This window comes from Dermacentor variabilis, chromosome 3 (assembly GCF_050947875.1).
Source record: "Dermacentor variabilis isolate Ectoservices chromosome 3, ASM5094787v1, whole genome shotgun sequence".
Taxonomy (NCBI): Eukaryota; Metazoa; Arthropoda; class Arachnida; order Ixodida; family Ixodidae; genus Dermacentor; species Dermacentor variabilis.
In genome coordinates, this window is record NC_134570.1 from 48113898 (window position 1) to 48129706 (window position 15809).

General features: G+C 46.2%; 1 protein-coding gene and 1 non-coding gene across 2 annotated transcripts in view; both read left to right on the plus strand.

Moving 5' to 3' along the window:
- The window catches only part of LOC142575547 (salivary peroxidase/catechol oxidase-like), a 45791-nt gene extending 44176 nt beyond the window's left edge, over positions 1-1615 (plus strand). The window contains exons 13-15 of the mRNA XM_075684975.1: positions 779-951; positions 1285-1381; positions 1512-1615. Of these exons, the coding sequence (XP_075541090.1) occupies positions 779-951; positions 1285-1381; positions 1512-1584 (343 nt within the window). The 3' untranslated portion in view covers positions 1585-1615. The remainder of the gene's footprint in view (positions 1-778; positions 952-1284; positions 1382-1511) is intronic.
- A 747-nt stretch (positions 1616-2362) lies between these two features.
- TRNAT-CGU (transfer RNA threonine (anticodon CGU)) lies at positions 2363-2434 on the plus strand. Its single transcript has one exon. It is a non-coding gene; the product is annotated as a tRNA-Thr (tRNA).
- Positions 2435-15809: the final 13375 nt, after the last annotated feature.

Sequence of the window (15809 nt, forward strand, 5' to 3'; positions counted from 1 at the left end):
CGTTACGCCTGACAAAAAAAAATTTAGTTAGTGTATTAGATAGATTTAGCTTGACGTTTAGTGTCCGTTCCACTGGCACCAATCACGCGTCACCGTGTGGTTTGCACGCAGCTCATCAGTAGGAGCGCTAACTTGTACGAACACTCCAACTTGTCCGACGTAGTATACACTGAGCGGAGAGTGACACTACGCCCACTTGGATTCCTCATTCTTGCAGCCAAACGCACTGCGCATCTCTGGAGACTTTCTGACCCTACGGGCGCAGGTAACGCATGCGCCGTAGATGCCAATACAGCACGACGGTGGCGGCGATGACGCCTCGAGTGTCCCCATAATTTCTATTGCTAACATAGTTTTTTTTTTTGCTTCGGTGCGCGCAGCTCAAGCTCTCTGGACAGAAACGTGGACGCCCGGACCGTTAGGTTCTTATGGGCAATATCATCTATGGTTCACTAAGAATCGGCTTGGGTTGCTACCTGAAAGGTCTGGGACCTGGAAGGCCTGCGACCACAGTCCTTGTGTCTGCCCGCCAATGACAGCGAATGTTCGGTATACGTTTTTTTTTTCATACCATTCAAAGCGAAACGGTACGAGTGATTATCACATATGCTGGTATAAGCCTTAGCTATGGAACGTACACGCGAAAACGATAATATGTACGACGAGGTAGGTCCTCACGCAGTTACGGTGAAGCTTCCCATCGAGTTCTACACTGATAATGCAACAGTGTAGATGCGTCAATCTGAACCATGAACAAGGTCTTTCTTGGCAACGGCAGGAACTATTTCGAGGACCTGGACTTGATTGCGGGCCTGGCGCTGGAGACGCCCGTACAAGGTTCCTTCTACGGGCCCACTACACTGTGCATCTTGGGAGAGCAGTACTACCGGCTTAAGTACACGGACCGTTTCTGGTTCGAGAACCTCTACCACCCGGGGGCCTTCAGCAAGGGTTCGTGCACATGGACTACACGGCGTTACTTGCACGTTTGCCACCGTAGGTGGTCGTAAGGGGCAACGGAAAATGACAAGCAGCTGGCAGGGTGATGTGGGTGCCAGGTGGACGTGTTGGCAGCACTTGCTGTAGTTGCTATACTAGATTTCACGTCTGAGATTGGTAGGCCTTAACATCCCAAAGCAGTACTATAAAGTTACGAGAAAGGCCGTAGCAAAGGGCTCCGGATCAATTTCGAATGACATGGGCGGTTTTTCAACGCTAACAAAATCGCATTTTCCAGCCATAAAAATGGGTTTTTTCCTTTCTTTTTTCGAACTTCTCGAACAGAACAAGTCCAGGACATCGCCAAGGTGACGCTGGCAACTCTCATCTGCCGCAATACGGACGTAGAGTACATACAGCCGAACGTCTTCAAGATGGCAGGGTTGGTACTATGCATGTTTAATAATTTTACAGTGTGCACTGCTCGTTTGTGAGCGAGCGCGCAAATCGCACTCGCCAATGTATTACCCGTTACGATGATTGTTTTTTTTACGCCATCTTTACCTTTACAGAGCAGGAAACTCAAAGGTCAGCTGCAAGTCCATCTTGGCAAAGACCGACTACGTCTACGATCTGTACAAGTAGCCGAAATAAACAAGCGAGAGAGACAACAAACTTTTATTTTTTCAGTACGTATAATTCTTAAGCCTGCTCGTACTACAGAACTACCTGGGATAAAATCTCATGGACACCAGGCAGGCCTCACTGGGGAGTGCTCAGTAAAATGAAAGTAAGGTTTTATTCTCAGTCGAAAAGAAATACGTGAATAGTAACCGCGTAGGCGGCAACGAACTAAGGAAAGTATTAAAAGAAAGCGATAGATAATTTATTTGAAAGGCAGGGAGGCCGGCTTCAGCTAGCATACTCTGGCCTGCTTCTCTGCAAAGGGAAAAAAGGAAAGGTGACAAAGAAGATCGATGAAAGGTGATGATGAGGACAGGAAGAATATATATATATATATATATATATATATATATATATATATATATATATATATACACTAAGACATTGGTTTTCTTAAAGACATGTTTCTGACTAGTGTTCTTGTTAACAAATTTCCTACGAGGCACCATGACTCTCTACTATAGAACGCGGCTGTGCTATAGAACGCGGTTGTGCCTAAGCATTCTGTGAAATCTGTCCGCAGCAATCTGTCCATCCTTTCGTCTGTATGTAAAGCAAGACGCGATATGTTCACTAGATGTACATGGAGTCGTATGGTATATATGTGAGAATGCCTTGTGAATACGTGTTAATGTGAGACTTACGATTCTTATTATGCCTATAGTGGTGGTGCTGGATAACACTCCAAAGGTTAGTTCTAGTAATAACACACACCCAAGAAAGTGGATGGGGAAACCGCGCCGCGGTAGCTCAATTGATAGGGCATCGCACGCGTAATGCGAAGACGTGGGATCGTTCCCCACCTGCGGCAAGTTGTTTTTTCATCCACTTTCATTTCCATTAATTTATCGTTTCTTTATTTCAATTATTAAGTACAAGTAATTTCCCCTACGTTTTCCTTGGTGTCGTTGTTTGTTGGCTTCTCATGATATGATTATAATAAACATCGGGTCCCTCGGTCTCTGGTCCACTCCAAGCAATCCCGTGTCCTGCCAGGCCCTTCGATCGCATTGGCGTTGACCTGTATGGACCGTTTCCGAGCACGGCTTCCGGAAACCGCTGGATAGTGGTAGCCATCGACCGTTTGACGCGATACGCAGAAACAGCCGCCCTGTCTGCTGCCACCGCTCGTGATATAGCATCCTTCCTCCTGAAAAACTTTATTCTCCGTCACGGTGCACCTCGCGAACTTTTGAGTGATAGAGGACGTGTCTTCCTCTCGGAAGTCGTAAACGCGCTCCTTGCTGAATGTCGCACGTTCATCTACGATGAAAACAGTACAAGAGAGCAGCAGGCAGCGTGTCTCAACCAGTGCAGCTCAGGCAATCTCGAGTTCGCGCCTCCCGGACGAGTGGCGATGTGGCTGCAGCGCCGGGCATTCCTCTTCACTACAACACACACACACACACACACACACACACACACACACACACACACACACACATATATATATATATATATATATATATATATATATATATATATATATATATATATATATGTATATATATATATATATATATATATATATATATATATATATATATATATATTACGTGGAAGGCAGCGCTCATAATAGAAAGATGTGATCTTGTATCGATGAGTGCCGTGACAGGATAGCCATCAACGTCAACGTCAAGAAGGTTTAGGTTCGTAGGTAATGTGAGCAGAGGATTTGAGGGCAGGGTCGACAACGCAGCGTCACCTCCAAAAGGCTGCAGTGCCTAGTTTTCCGGCTGGGTCCGGGAGGCGATAGGCGGCGAAGAGGAGCGACGGGGTTGCGGCGAACGAGACTGACGTCGTCGAGGTGAGGGCGAGCGGATGTAGCTCGGCCTCCTCCTGATAGAATTTGTCGAGGGATCAAATACACTAATAATAACTGCCTTGCCATTGCCAAAGGTGCTGTAAACGAATTCTTGAACGCTACACACTGTCAAGGCAAGTAAAATATGTATTTTTTCATAAAAGAATATACTCATATGTCTAAAAAATTATGCCCGAAATAACTGATATCAATGCTTCCATGTTTTCTGTATATTTAACAAGTAAAGAAATCATCCCACGAAATTTAGAAATAAATGATTTTGAAACCAGCAAAGCAGTGCACGCTGCTGATATAAAAAAATGTAAAGGCCATGAAATGAACAATTTGAGGGCAAATATTTTAATGACCTTTGTCATTGAAGAACCTTGTTTGCATTTTGGTACATATGGAACGACCAAGGAAAATCTCAATGTGCTGTCCTTTGTTACAATGTATTGCGCAGGATCAGCTCTCACCGGTCGTGTATTGCGAGTAATTCCTCCGAATTTATAGTCGCATCAGAGAGCACATATAGAAAGCAGGAGTTCTACAAAATATACGAGGGTGAGTCAAATGAAAGTGAGCCAATGCGAACATATGACAAACGGGGTACGTTATTTAAAAGTAGTCTCCATGCGCCTTTAGACAACTGTTCCACTGATTAACGAGTCGCGTGATTCCCGTTTCATAAAACTCCTTGAGTTGCGGTTTGAAAAAGACTGTAACTGACTGCTTCATGTCATCGTCCGACACGAACCTGGTTGCCTTGAGCTGTTTCTCCAAAAGCTCCAAAATGGTGAAGTCGCAAGGCGACAGGTCGGGGCTGTATGGCGGATGTTGCAGCTTTTCTCACTTGAACTTTGCCAGTTTTGTATTAGCCACATCAGTGACGTGGGTACTGGCATTGTTGTGGAGCAAGATGACCCCATTCGCCAATTTTCCAAGTCGTTTGTTCTAGATGGCAACTCGAAGCCGATCCGGCGTTTCACAATATCGGAAACGACTGATAGTCTGTCCAGGTTTAGCAAATTGTACCAGTAATGGCTCCTGACGATCGAAAAAGAAAAGCCAACAACACCTTTTGCAGCGGTGGTGAATTCGAATGTTTCCACTGTAAGCGTTGCCGTCGTGTTTCAGGTTCGTAATAGTGGCACCATGATTCCTCCGCGGTGACAATTGCAGACATAAAGTTGTCACCCTCATTGGGATACCGGATCAGATGAGTCAAGACAGCGCCGAACATCTCCGTTTTCTGGTGGTGGTTCAAAATCTTGGGCATCCATTGCGTACGCAAGAGCCGATAACCGAGATGTTCATGAATTATGGCGTGACCCGAACCATGGCTGATGTTCGCACGCTCTGCCAGTTCGTCGTTGCTTATCGTCCGTTCTTGTCTGATCAGCTCATCGGCCTTTACAGTTGTTGTTGGGGGTGATTTCACGGTGGCTTTGGCCCGGTCTTGGATCGTCTTTGCAACTTTCCCGTCCTTCTTTGAACCGTTTGCTCCAACGCTTCACAGTGGCCAATGAAGTGCGATGCTCAACGTACACAGCAGCGATACGGGAGACTCCTTTGGGAAACAACTTTTGGCAAACACCTTCAACTGTCAGAAACCTCATGACACCGCGCTGTTCAACTTCGGGAGTGTCCATTATATCACGTAGCCATGTTCAACCCTGTGTATGAGACTGTAAAAGAATATTTATCCTCACACCTGCGTGTCACTTCTGTAAATGAGAGTTGCCTGTGTGCTACGCGCATCCTTCGCCGACAATGAACACAACCATTATTGCGCGGGGTTGGTTGACTCACTTTCAGTGGACTCGCCCTCGGACATTAGAAATGCGAAGATACAATGGAATATACAAATGCGGAGATACAGCTTAAAAAGGGCAAAAAAGTGTCTCTGGAAACAAAGTTCACTGCACGCATACGCAAAACCTCGCAGCAAGATATTTAAATACAAGTCCCCAATAGATCCACGCATCTAAGAGAAAGTCACTGTATATGATGCGTCAAACAAGGCAAATAAACATGTTGCGCAACCACAGATTCAAAGATCACCTGCAGACTTCTCTCTATCCACTCCCCCTGATGTATGGCGCGCGACAAGAGGCGGCGCGCTTCTTCTCCGCTTCTCTCCCTTGAGCACACAAGACTGAGCCACTATCGTCGGCTCACCCAAGCCAACACCCCTCCCCTTTACGCTTTCACTTGCACACACATAACGCGGCGGCCGGTCACGATGTTATCGCCCTTGGACTTTATACGGGACATGAGGGCGGCGGCGACGGCAGGAATGCCCCTGGCGTATCCATATCATTGCTATCGCAATAATATAATACGAGTATCCGGCAACTGAAGCGTCCCATGGCCCATTACTTTCCGCAAAAGAAGAAGTAACAAAATCGAACTTTCACTATGGGACAATTTGCTGCGCCCCAACAATGTCTTTTCTTCTTTTGTGAAGCGGGGGCACGGAAATGAAAAAGAAAACACAACGGAAAGCATTTTGGAAGAAGAAGGCCCTCCGAGCGGCCGCTGCTTCTTCGGTGAGATGTTATTTTCTGTTTTCTTCAAGAATTAGTGCTGTGTTGAGACTTCGCTGTTGCCCAGAAAGAACAGACATCCCGTGGGATACCTATGTGCTAAAGATCACGCACAATATCGCGTGGTTTTGCTGCTCTCCGCAGCGCATCTACGCCTACCACGGCGGTAGGGAACAAAGAACACTGGCACGAGCCATATGTCCGACAGCGCGTTCTTAGGCGCATGAGTGCCGCAGAATCGGCGCCGCACTCGGAAGTGCCACAACACACGCCTAGTATAATCAAGCCGGCGACGCTGGTTTTCAACGCTGCCCTACCTATTCCAGCGCACCTTCAGTGAATATGGCTGAGAAAAGCGAAAGTGAAGCCAAGAAACCACGGGTTGACTACGACAGAACATCTACCTATGAGCTAAGTGAAGATGAAGACATAGATTGCGATGAAACGCCGTTATCCTTGATAACGTATAAAAATAAGCGGCCTGAGGGAATTCCAGTTGTTTTTCGACCCTCACAGGAAGGACGCAACTTCGGGCAAGTGAATCCGAACCTCGCTGCGTCGGTAATTGGTACAGTCATTCCGCACGAATAGAGATGGAAATTTCTCTGTCAACGTTACTTCAGTATCACCTGCAAGACATTCACTGCCGATGAACGAAGTGGCTGGTTTGGGAGTCAAGCCATTCATTCTGGCATCTTATACCAAGAATGTTGGCAAGATGCGCGATGTGCCAGTCGAGTATACGGAAGAAGAACAGGCTGACTTCCTGAAGGATTTTGGCGTGACATCTGCCCGTCGTCAGGCGCGCTACAATCGCCAAGAGGACGGAGTAGTAGAATCACGCTCTCTGAGAACCGTCATTTTCCATTTCAGAGAAGACAAGCCAATGCCGCAATGAGTGCATTTAGGTTTCACGAGTCATCCCGTAGAACAATATCATGGCCCTGCTCTGAGATGCTACAACTGCCAGAGATTTGGACATTTATCAAAGAACTGCCGCAGTCCACGTCGCTGCAAGATGTGCTCAGAAGACCACAACCATTCAGAGTGCAAGTCTGTGTGTCAGCCAAAGTGTGTCAACTGTGGCGGAAACCATACAGCTTCCTACTCCGGGTGCCCTCAGAGCAGAGCTGCCTCAAGGTTACGCAGACATGAGTCGAAATCCGGAAGGCTGCCTCCTCGTAATGCGCCCCCACGCAATCTTGATGTTGTAAAATGCGCGCCTCCAACTCCCTACAAAGAAAAAGAGCAAGGGGTCAATATGAACTATTCTGCAGCTCTAAAACACTAAGGTCGACAACGTTCTGACAGCGAGCGACATGATCCACCTTCAGAGAATACTACTCATCTTGCCCAGGCTTCGAGTGAAATTCGCAGACTTTCTCAGCCACGCCCTCTGCCATTGACACAGCAACCTCACCTAACATCTGAGCGACCACCTTAACATTCGCCTCAACCAAGCCAGTCATCCCAGCGACCATCTCAATCAACTCTTCAGCGATCTGCTTCGAGCACGCATGGAGCTTCAGCGTCGTTTGGTGATTACGCGTCGTAGCACAGATGATCCTGCCCATGCTATTCACAGCTCTGCGTGCAATTCTAAGTGCCATTCCACAAGCAAACAACCTACCAGAGGTAAAAGCACTGCTTTCTATGGAATCGTTGGTGCTTCCACAACCACCAACAGCTCCACGGCAGGCTTACAATGAATAGTCGTTATAACAATGTTTTCATATTTCAGTGGGATGCTAATAGCCTTCGACATAAGCCCGCTGATTTTCGCAAACCACTAGCTCAACATAACTTTCCTGTTTTATGTATACAGGAGGCAGGCGTACGAGATGACTTTCGTCTTTGGAAATATGTTATATATAAATCATCGCGCATTACTGGAAGTAACATAGCGATGTTATGCGTGAGAAAAGACCTGCCGTCCTATTTAATACAGTCGAGCGATTTAAATATACCGGTGTTCGTAGCGTGCAAGATATCTTTTAGAAATACAAGCGTCACAGTGATCAGTCTTTATCTACAACGTTCTAGCGAAGCATCAGTAGACAGCTTGGTGAATGTGTTTGGTATCGCAAACTCACATGTGCTGGCTTGTGGGGACTTCAACGCACATAACGTCATCTGGGGCAGTGAATATCATGACTCCATTGGAAGCATTATAGAGTCTGCCGCAGAAAAAAAGTAATCTGATCGTTTTAAACGACAGCTCTCCAACGTTCTTGCGGGGGTTTCGTTACTCAAGCTGTATAGATGTTACGCTCTGCTCACAAGACCTTCTTAATGGCGTTTAATGGTCAACGGACAAAAAAAAAACGCACGGTAGTGATCATTTTCCGATCCTGGTAAAACATCGCCTATACGGAGTGAGGGGACCCGGCGATACTCAAAATATACTAATTAGCAAAGTTTTCGTCGCCATTTAAGTAATTCATTGAGCGAAAATCTGAACTTTCAAAGTTTTGCAAACATATTGTGTGAGTCTTACAAGATCTGCACAAAGCAAGTCATTGTTCCAAATTAACATACGGCAGTCGACGGGGAATATGAATGTCTAAGAGCAATTAGAAGACGCGCAGAACGGGCTTACCGCCGCAGTGGAAAGGTGGATGACTACAAGATGGCACAAAAAGTTCAGTCAACTTCGAGCAGACGCTTACAAAAATTAGGTACGAGAAGATGGCGAGAATACTGCGCGTCGTTGTCTCCGTTTACTCCAGTTCCCAGAATATCAGTTGTCAGTTGTCCGATCTTTTAGTGGTCCATTTACCCAGAGCCATCCCTTTCGAGCCCTTGCCGTAGCTCGAAGCACTCCGGAAACATCTGTTGCTGACGAATTCTGTCAACTTATATCCAGACCAGGAATTCCGTTTACTCGCCTACAATTTGCAAGTTCGACAACACTAGCAGAACAAAAGGTTCGTGCGTGCTTTATCTCACAACATCCTCAACTTGACTGTGAGTTTAGTTTAAATGAATTGAAAAGTGCTTTTTCGTCATGCCGCACAAAGACAACCGCAGGCCCAGATGGGGTTACGTATGCGATGTTAAAAAACCTTGGTCCAGTAGGAAGAATGGCTCTTTTGGAGATATTTAATAATATCTGGATAAGAGAGACTCTTCCAGATTCATGGAAATTAGCTGGGGTAATTCCAGTACTAAAACCAGGAAAGACTCCCCTTTGTCTTGACTCCTACCGACCCGTCAGTCTCACAAGCTGTTTTTCCAAACTAATGGAGAAGATGATAGACAGTCAACTGCAATCGTAGTGTGAACACACAAATGCGTTTTCCAACTACATGACCGGTTTTCGACAAAATCGATGTACAATGGATGCTTTATTAGACATTGCCGCATGCGTCGAACATGAACGAATTTGCTAAAATGTGACAGTAGCAGTATTCTTAGACATTCAAAGAACATTCGACACTGGAAGTCACATACGCGTTCTTGCTTGCATGTTAGAGCTTGGTCTACACGGTCGAACACTGCGATTGGTATCAAATTGCTTGAAAGATAGAAAAATATTTATGGAAACACTCGAAGGAGAGAGTAATTATCACAGCATCACGCAGGGCGTTCCGCAGGGCAGTATTCTCAGTCCGTTTTTATTCAACTGTGTCATGGCAGCCTTGACACAAAAACTCCCATCTGGCCTACAGTATTATCTGTACGCATGACATCTGCATATGGGCCTCTGGATCTCATATACAATACATTCAAACAACGCTGCAAGAGGGTCTTGATAGTTTTTTCTAAAAAGAAAGAGGCATGAGTATTTCATACGCAAAGACAGCCGTATTTCCTTTCACTAGACTACAGCTGAATAATTTACAACTTACGCTTAATGGGCAAACTTTGATGTTTGTGAAAGAGCATAAATTTCTTGGAGTTATTCTTGACCGCCAGCTAACATGGGCATCACACATCCGCGCAATTGAAAAGCAGACCGATGCAGTAATAGACGTACTTCGGCGACTCGCTGGCACAACGTGCGGGGTGATCAGCCTCTTCACTAAGCACCTACTTACTCGGCACCTATTCTCCATGGTTTATCGCAAACTTCTGAGGAACGTCTTCAACGTTTACTAGCAAGGGAGCTACGAGTGTGTCTTGGAGTTCCGCAGGCTACCTCGAGTTTTTTAGTAATTGCTGAAGCTCGTCACCAACAATTTACAGTCATAGGAATGGTTGAAACATGCCGACATATTTATCACATCGTAACCCAACACGAGAAACATTCATTAAACCTCGCGCTTACCGAAATAAACAAAAGCAAAATTCACGATGTTGTTCGAGAATATAAAGCATTATTACCAAGATTTGAATTATGCAAAGTGGATGTTAGTTACCCTCCCTGGATGTCCTAAAATAGAATGATCGGTTGACGGGATTATATCCAGGAGAGACATGTTCATAGTAGCCGCACAACTGGCACTCTTCCGAATTTACTCATTATGTCCCCAGTACATCCACGTTTATACAGATGGTTCGTGTCATAAAAATTGCTCGACTTCAGCATTCGTCATTCCACATTTAGCGCTACAGCAAACATTTAAATTATCCCGAGAGACATCCTCCACCGTGGCAAAACTGTTTGCAATCCTGAGTGCTTTGCGTTTCATAACATCAGAAAAAAATTCGCAAAAATGGGTTATCTTTAGCGATTCGCAAGCCGCTCTCACATTACTACAGAGCAATAAGAAAAATTCTTTGAACACTTCGCTATTGTATGAGACGCTCAAAGAACTTACAAAAGCAAGCGCAATGAACCACGTAATTGCATTTCAATGGATACCTGGGCGCTGCAATATTCCTGGTAATACTGCAGCGGACGCAGCTGCGAATCGGGTGCACAATAACGCAGAGACAACCAATCTTCCCCTATTGCGTAGTGAAGTCCGTCTGACCCTGAGACAGATTTCTTGTCGCCTCAGCAAAACTACCTGGTTTGATCAGCAAACTAAAAACTCGGAGTTATACTTTATAGACCCATGTATAAGCTTGTCGATGCCGGAAAATCTAAGAGACAACAGAAAATTTGAAACATTGGTACACCGCTGTTACGACTTTGAGGTGGTCCCGTAGCGCTCGTCACCCGTTTCGTGACAGAGCGTTGGTAGCGAAGACTCCGAGTCAGGCGTCGGTGAGAATAACAAAAGGGACTTTATACACTATATACAGGTCATTATACAGGACATGAAGGGATCGGCACTGGGGCCGAGAGCTCACAGCAAACGCGACTGTTCCCGCACGGCGACGTCCGGCGAAAACGCGTGACACATCTCACTCCAGTCGAGAGCGGCACTCTGCTCCCGGTGGGTCGGCGGATCCGGTTTTCCAGGCGGCGCGCCGCGGCTTATAAGCCCCCAGAAACCATTGTCACTCAAACGGCCCAATACAAAGTGAGCACTCGACGGTCGACGGAGGGGTCCAATCAGCGACCACGCTGGCCACCCCGTTCAAAGTTGGCGGGCGCGGTGACCTCCAGGGAAGGGGAGGTACGGCGCCGGGCTGTCTGGCACTTGGCGACACGTTTGAACATGTTGCCCGCCGATGCTTCTCCGGAGGACACCACTGCCTGACGGCTCAGCATCTTGGCTTGTCAAGGGAGAATTAGGGCGCTGTGCCTTTCGGCGCAGCCCCTGGTTTGTCCAAAGGGCGCTCGCAGGAAAATTCTCCATCTTGCAGATTCGGAATCCGGGCTTGTGGTAATGGCACAACACCGCCTGCGTCTTGGTACTGCATTTCCGAAACACTTCTTGTACAGCATAAAACGTGTCTCTAGTCCGCAGTGTTCTTGTGGCCATCCAGACGAAGATGTGCATCATCTTCTCGAGTGCACGAAATACGATCCACAAAGAAGGGTACTGCAAGCAAATTTCTTGATATTAGACAGAAGACCATTCACTCTAAAAAATATACTTGGCCCATGGCCAACTGCGGGCCTTCAAAAAAGAACACTTCTTGCTCTGAAAAAGTTTTTAGAGGACACCAACATTTTAGGAAAATATTAAGTTTCAGATGATCCGAATACGCTCAATGAGTAACATAAATGTTGTTCGTGGTTCATAATTGGTTTATGTGGTGATCGCAACTTTCACGTAGTATGTATAATTCTGTTCTGTACTTGCATTGTATTACATGTGTTGTGTGATTTAGCTGTTCAAAATATCTTATTTTATATATGCGTAGTTGTACTGGACTAATACACAAAACTTTTCGACTCATGTACTGTTGGACTGTATACTTTTTATTCATCCAGTGTTCTACTGAGCGTCATATATTGTGTCGCTATTTTCCCCTTTTACGCAAATTTGTTTCGTTTGCCAAGTGACAAGGAGTAGCCGGTGCCACCATAAAGGCGCCAACCTCTCCTAATAGTTATTTCAATAAGAAAAAGCATTTTCGCCACAATCGAATGCCTACTTTGGGCACCTAATGTGGCTACCGACGGAGTATTGAAGAAAACGTGAGACACGGGGTCCGCAGAGAGCCATACGCATAAAGCCCTGTAACCAACAACGGCGAGACAAAATTTTCCGTAGAGGTTGCGCTCAAGCGAACGCGTTGCAATCCTCTGAGTCCCCGCAGTAATGGCAGCGAGCGACCATCGTTTCTCCTTCTCGTCTGGTAGCCAGAAAGCGTCCAAAACTGTGCCAGGCGAAAATGCACTCGGCCAGAGAAAAACTAACGCGCATCGAAGCGCGCGCGCGCGGTGGTCGAGTCAACACGAGAAAAACGCATGCGCTCTGGCTGGCTCTGGCAGCCCGCGGGTAGCGAGAACAGAAAAAAAAAAGAAAGGCTCAATGTATCCTCGCGAACAAAATTCAAAGTAGAAAAATAAATGAGAACGAAGTTACCTTTGCTGGCTTTAGTGTCTTGACATCGATGCTTTGGCGCAGGTGAAAAAAAAAATGCTGGTACTATTTTCTGTGACATGACGGCACAAAATGAACCAGCACAACGCTTCGTCTCATCGGACCGATGGTCCGATGTACGATTTTAGAAAGGTCAATACATTTTCGGCGTCAAATGCTTATAACAACATCAAACCCACAAGGTTCCGCAATCGAAAATCTAAAGCACGACTTTGGAAGTGTCATTGCACCTTTCCCATCAGAAGTTTATGAGAACTTTATACCCATAGAGTTTCAGAATTGAAATCCATGCCCTCCGTAGATTCCGCGGCCTCCGCGGGATGCCGAGACGGGACCGCTAGCCAACAAAATGCCCTCGTAACTCTGCGCTCGGATGGGGCTCCGTGCGTTATTCGACTCCCAGTGCATGGGCGTTGCCGCGAAATCCAGCCCGAGTTAGCAATGTTCGTGCTGAAATGTCTTTTTGAGCGTGAAAAGGACATTCTTGACAAAATGCACAATGATTGCCGGCGCCAGGGGTTGTTTTGGTAGGCGGCACATGACAGCACGAAAAAATTTCGGGGGGGGGGGAGGGGCTGAACCCCCCCTCCCCCTGGCTACGTCCTTGATACATATATCATGTTGCAGAAGTCACATGTAAAGATGTATTTACAAGAGACAACGGCGCATAAACAAGCTGGCTGTCGAGACCGATTCCACCTCTACACGGCAAATCTTCTTGCGCCACTTTTGGTTGCTCCGTAACATAACCCCCGCCTGTAAAGGCGCCGTCTCGGCGCTAACTATACGAGAGGGGAACTCGCGGCAAACTAAGGCTTCAGCCGGGACTCATGCACAACGTCCGTGGGGAGACGCGAGTCCAGCGGAGCGATCTCGTAGTTCACATCGACAAGCTGACTACGTACGTCACTCTACTGTCGTTCCCATCTGCTCCTGACGGCGTCTATGTACTATGTCCCAACGCCGACATACTGCTTGAAATAAATATGGCCACTCCCCACACCGTGCTCACTGTTACAGGCAATCAGACTTCGCTCCCTTTCCTTAATTTTAACTCCTCGACTTAATTTCTTCCCAGAGGCATGTCTTTGGGCGACATCTCGCCCGTGAACGATTGTGAGATATCGGCTCTTGACGCTGACATTCCGTCTACCTCTACGGGAACTTCCGGTACACCGACTCTCACAGACGAACTTAGCAAGGCTATTGCACCTGATGTTCTTCTCGCACAAGCTGCCGACCTCCGCTGTCTCTCGGAAACTTACCGCGACATTTTTTTATCTTGACGGCCGCCCTTTAGCCCTGACATCGGTGGTCACCCATTGTATTTACACTGGCGACGCCAATCCGATACGCCTCCGGCCATACCATGCGTCACATGCTGAACAAGAAGTGACACAAACAAAAGGGGATAAGATCTTTACTGAAAGCGTCATCGAGACATCGTGCAACAATATTTACAAGAGAAACAACGATGCCTAAACGAGTGGGATATCAAATCTGGCACACTCTTGGTTGCTCTCGAACAACACACACACACACACACACACACACACACACACACACACACACACACACACACACATATATATATATATATATATATATATATATATATATATATATATATATATATATATATATATTTTTTTTGACACGTGTACTTATATTTATCGGGCGACCACGCTTCGCCGCCTAACAAATGTTATCGCACAGCGCTTGACGCGCCTGCATGTATCCGAAGTTTCTGGAAAGTTATCGATGCTTCTATCTGCTGTCTGTTGTCGCCGAACCTTGTGTTATCTGATTTCATCGCGTGACTCGAATGGTGCAGAACTTTGTGGAAGGCATGCGGGTCCCAACGATTAGTCTCGAACATTCGATGACTGCTGTATAAAAGCCGACGCGCTTGACCCGCTGATCAGATTTTCGACGATCGCCGACCGTGTTCGCCGCTATCGTTGTGCTATAAGTGTAGCCTGTTTTTGTGGGCACAGGTTCGCCCAATAAAAGTTAGTTTTGTCTATCACAGTATTGCTACTGTGTTCTTCAACGTCACCACCACGTGACTATATATATATATATATATATATATATATATATATATATATATATATATATATATATATATATATATATGTATATATATATATATATATATATATGTGTATTGTCAGACCATGACTGGACAGCTCACCATTTTCATTGATAAGAAACATGTACAATCAGTGCATTTTACCTGTGCTAACATATGCGGCAGAAACTTGGATACTGACAAAGAATTAAGCTCGAGAACAAGCTAAGAACCATGCATATAGTGATATAACTAGGAATATTAGGCGTAACGTTAAGAGACAGGAAGAGTACGGTGTGGATCGGAGAGCAAACGGGGATAACCGATATTCTAATAGACATTAAGAGAAAAAAACTGGACAGGCCATGTAATGCGTAGGTTAGATAACCGGTGGACCACTAGGGTTACAGGATGGGTGCCAAGAGAAGGGGAGCGCAGTTGAGGACGGCTGAAGGCTGGGTGAGGTTTGAAATTAGGAGAGAGAGAGAGAGAGAGAGAAACATTTATTCGAACCATCGAGGTTGTTGCTCTTGAGGTCGAGTGGGTGGTGTCCTCATTCCAGGACTCCACTGAATTCGCAGGCGCCAGCTGGTATCGGTTGCCGCAGGACAGGGGTAATTGGAGATCGTATTGAGAGGCCTTCGTCCTGCAGTGAACATAACATGGGCTGATGGCGATGATGATGCTTTACATTCATCGGCACCGCCACCTTGGGCTGTTGCACGAACAATATTTCGATATGTGCTCACTGACGTCTAACTAACACGGTCGGGCAACATAGAGCGCATCCGCACAACCATTTTCGTCAATCCAAATAGACGGCATATTATCGTCCATTCGGTAGTTGCAGGTGCAGTTGCCATAGTTTG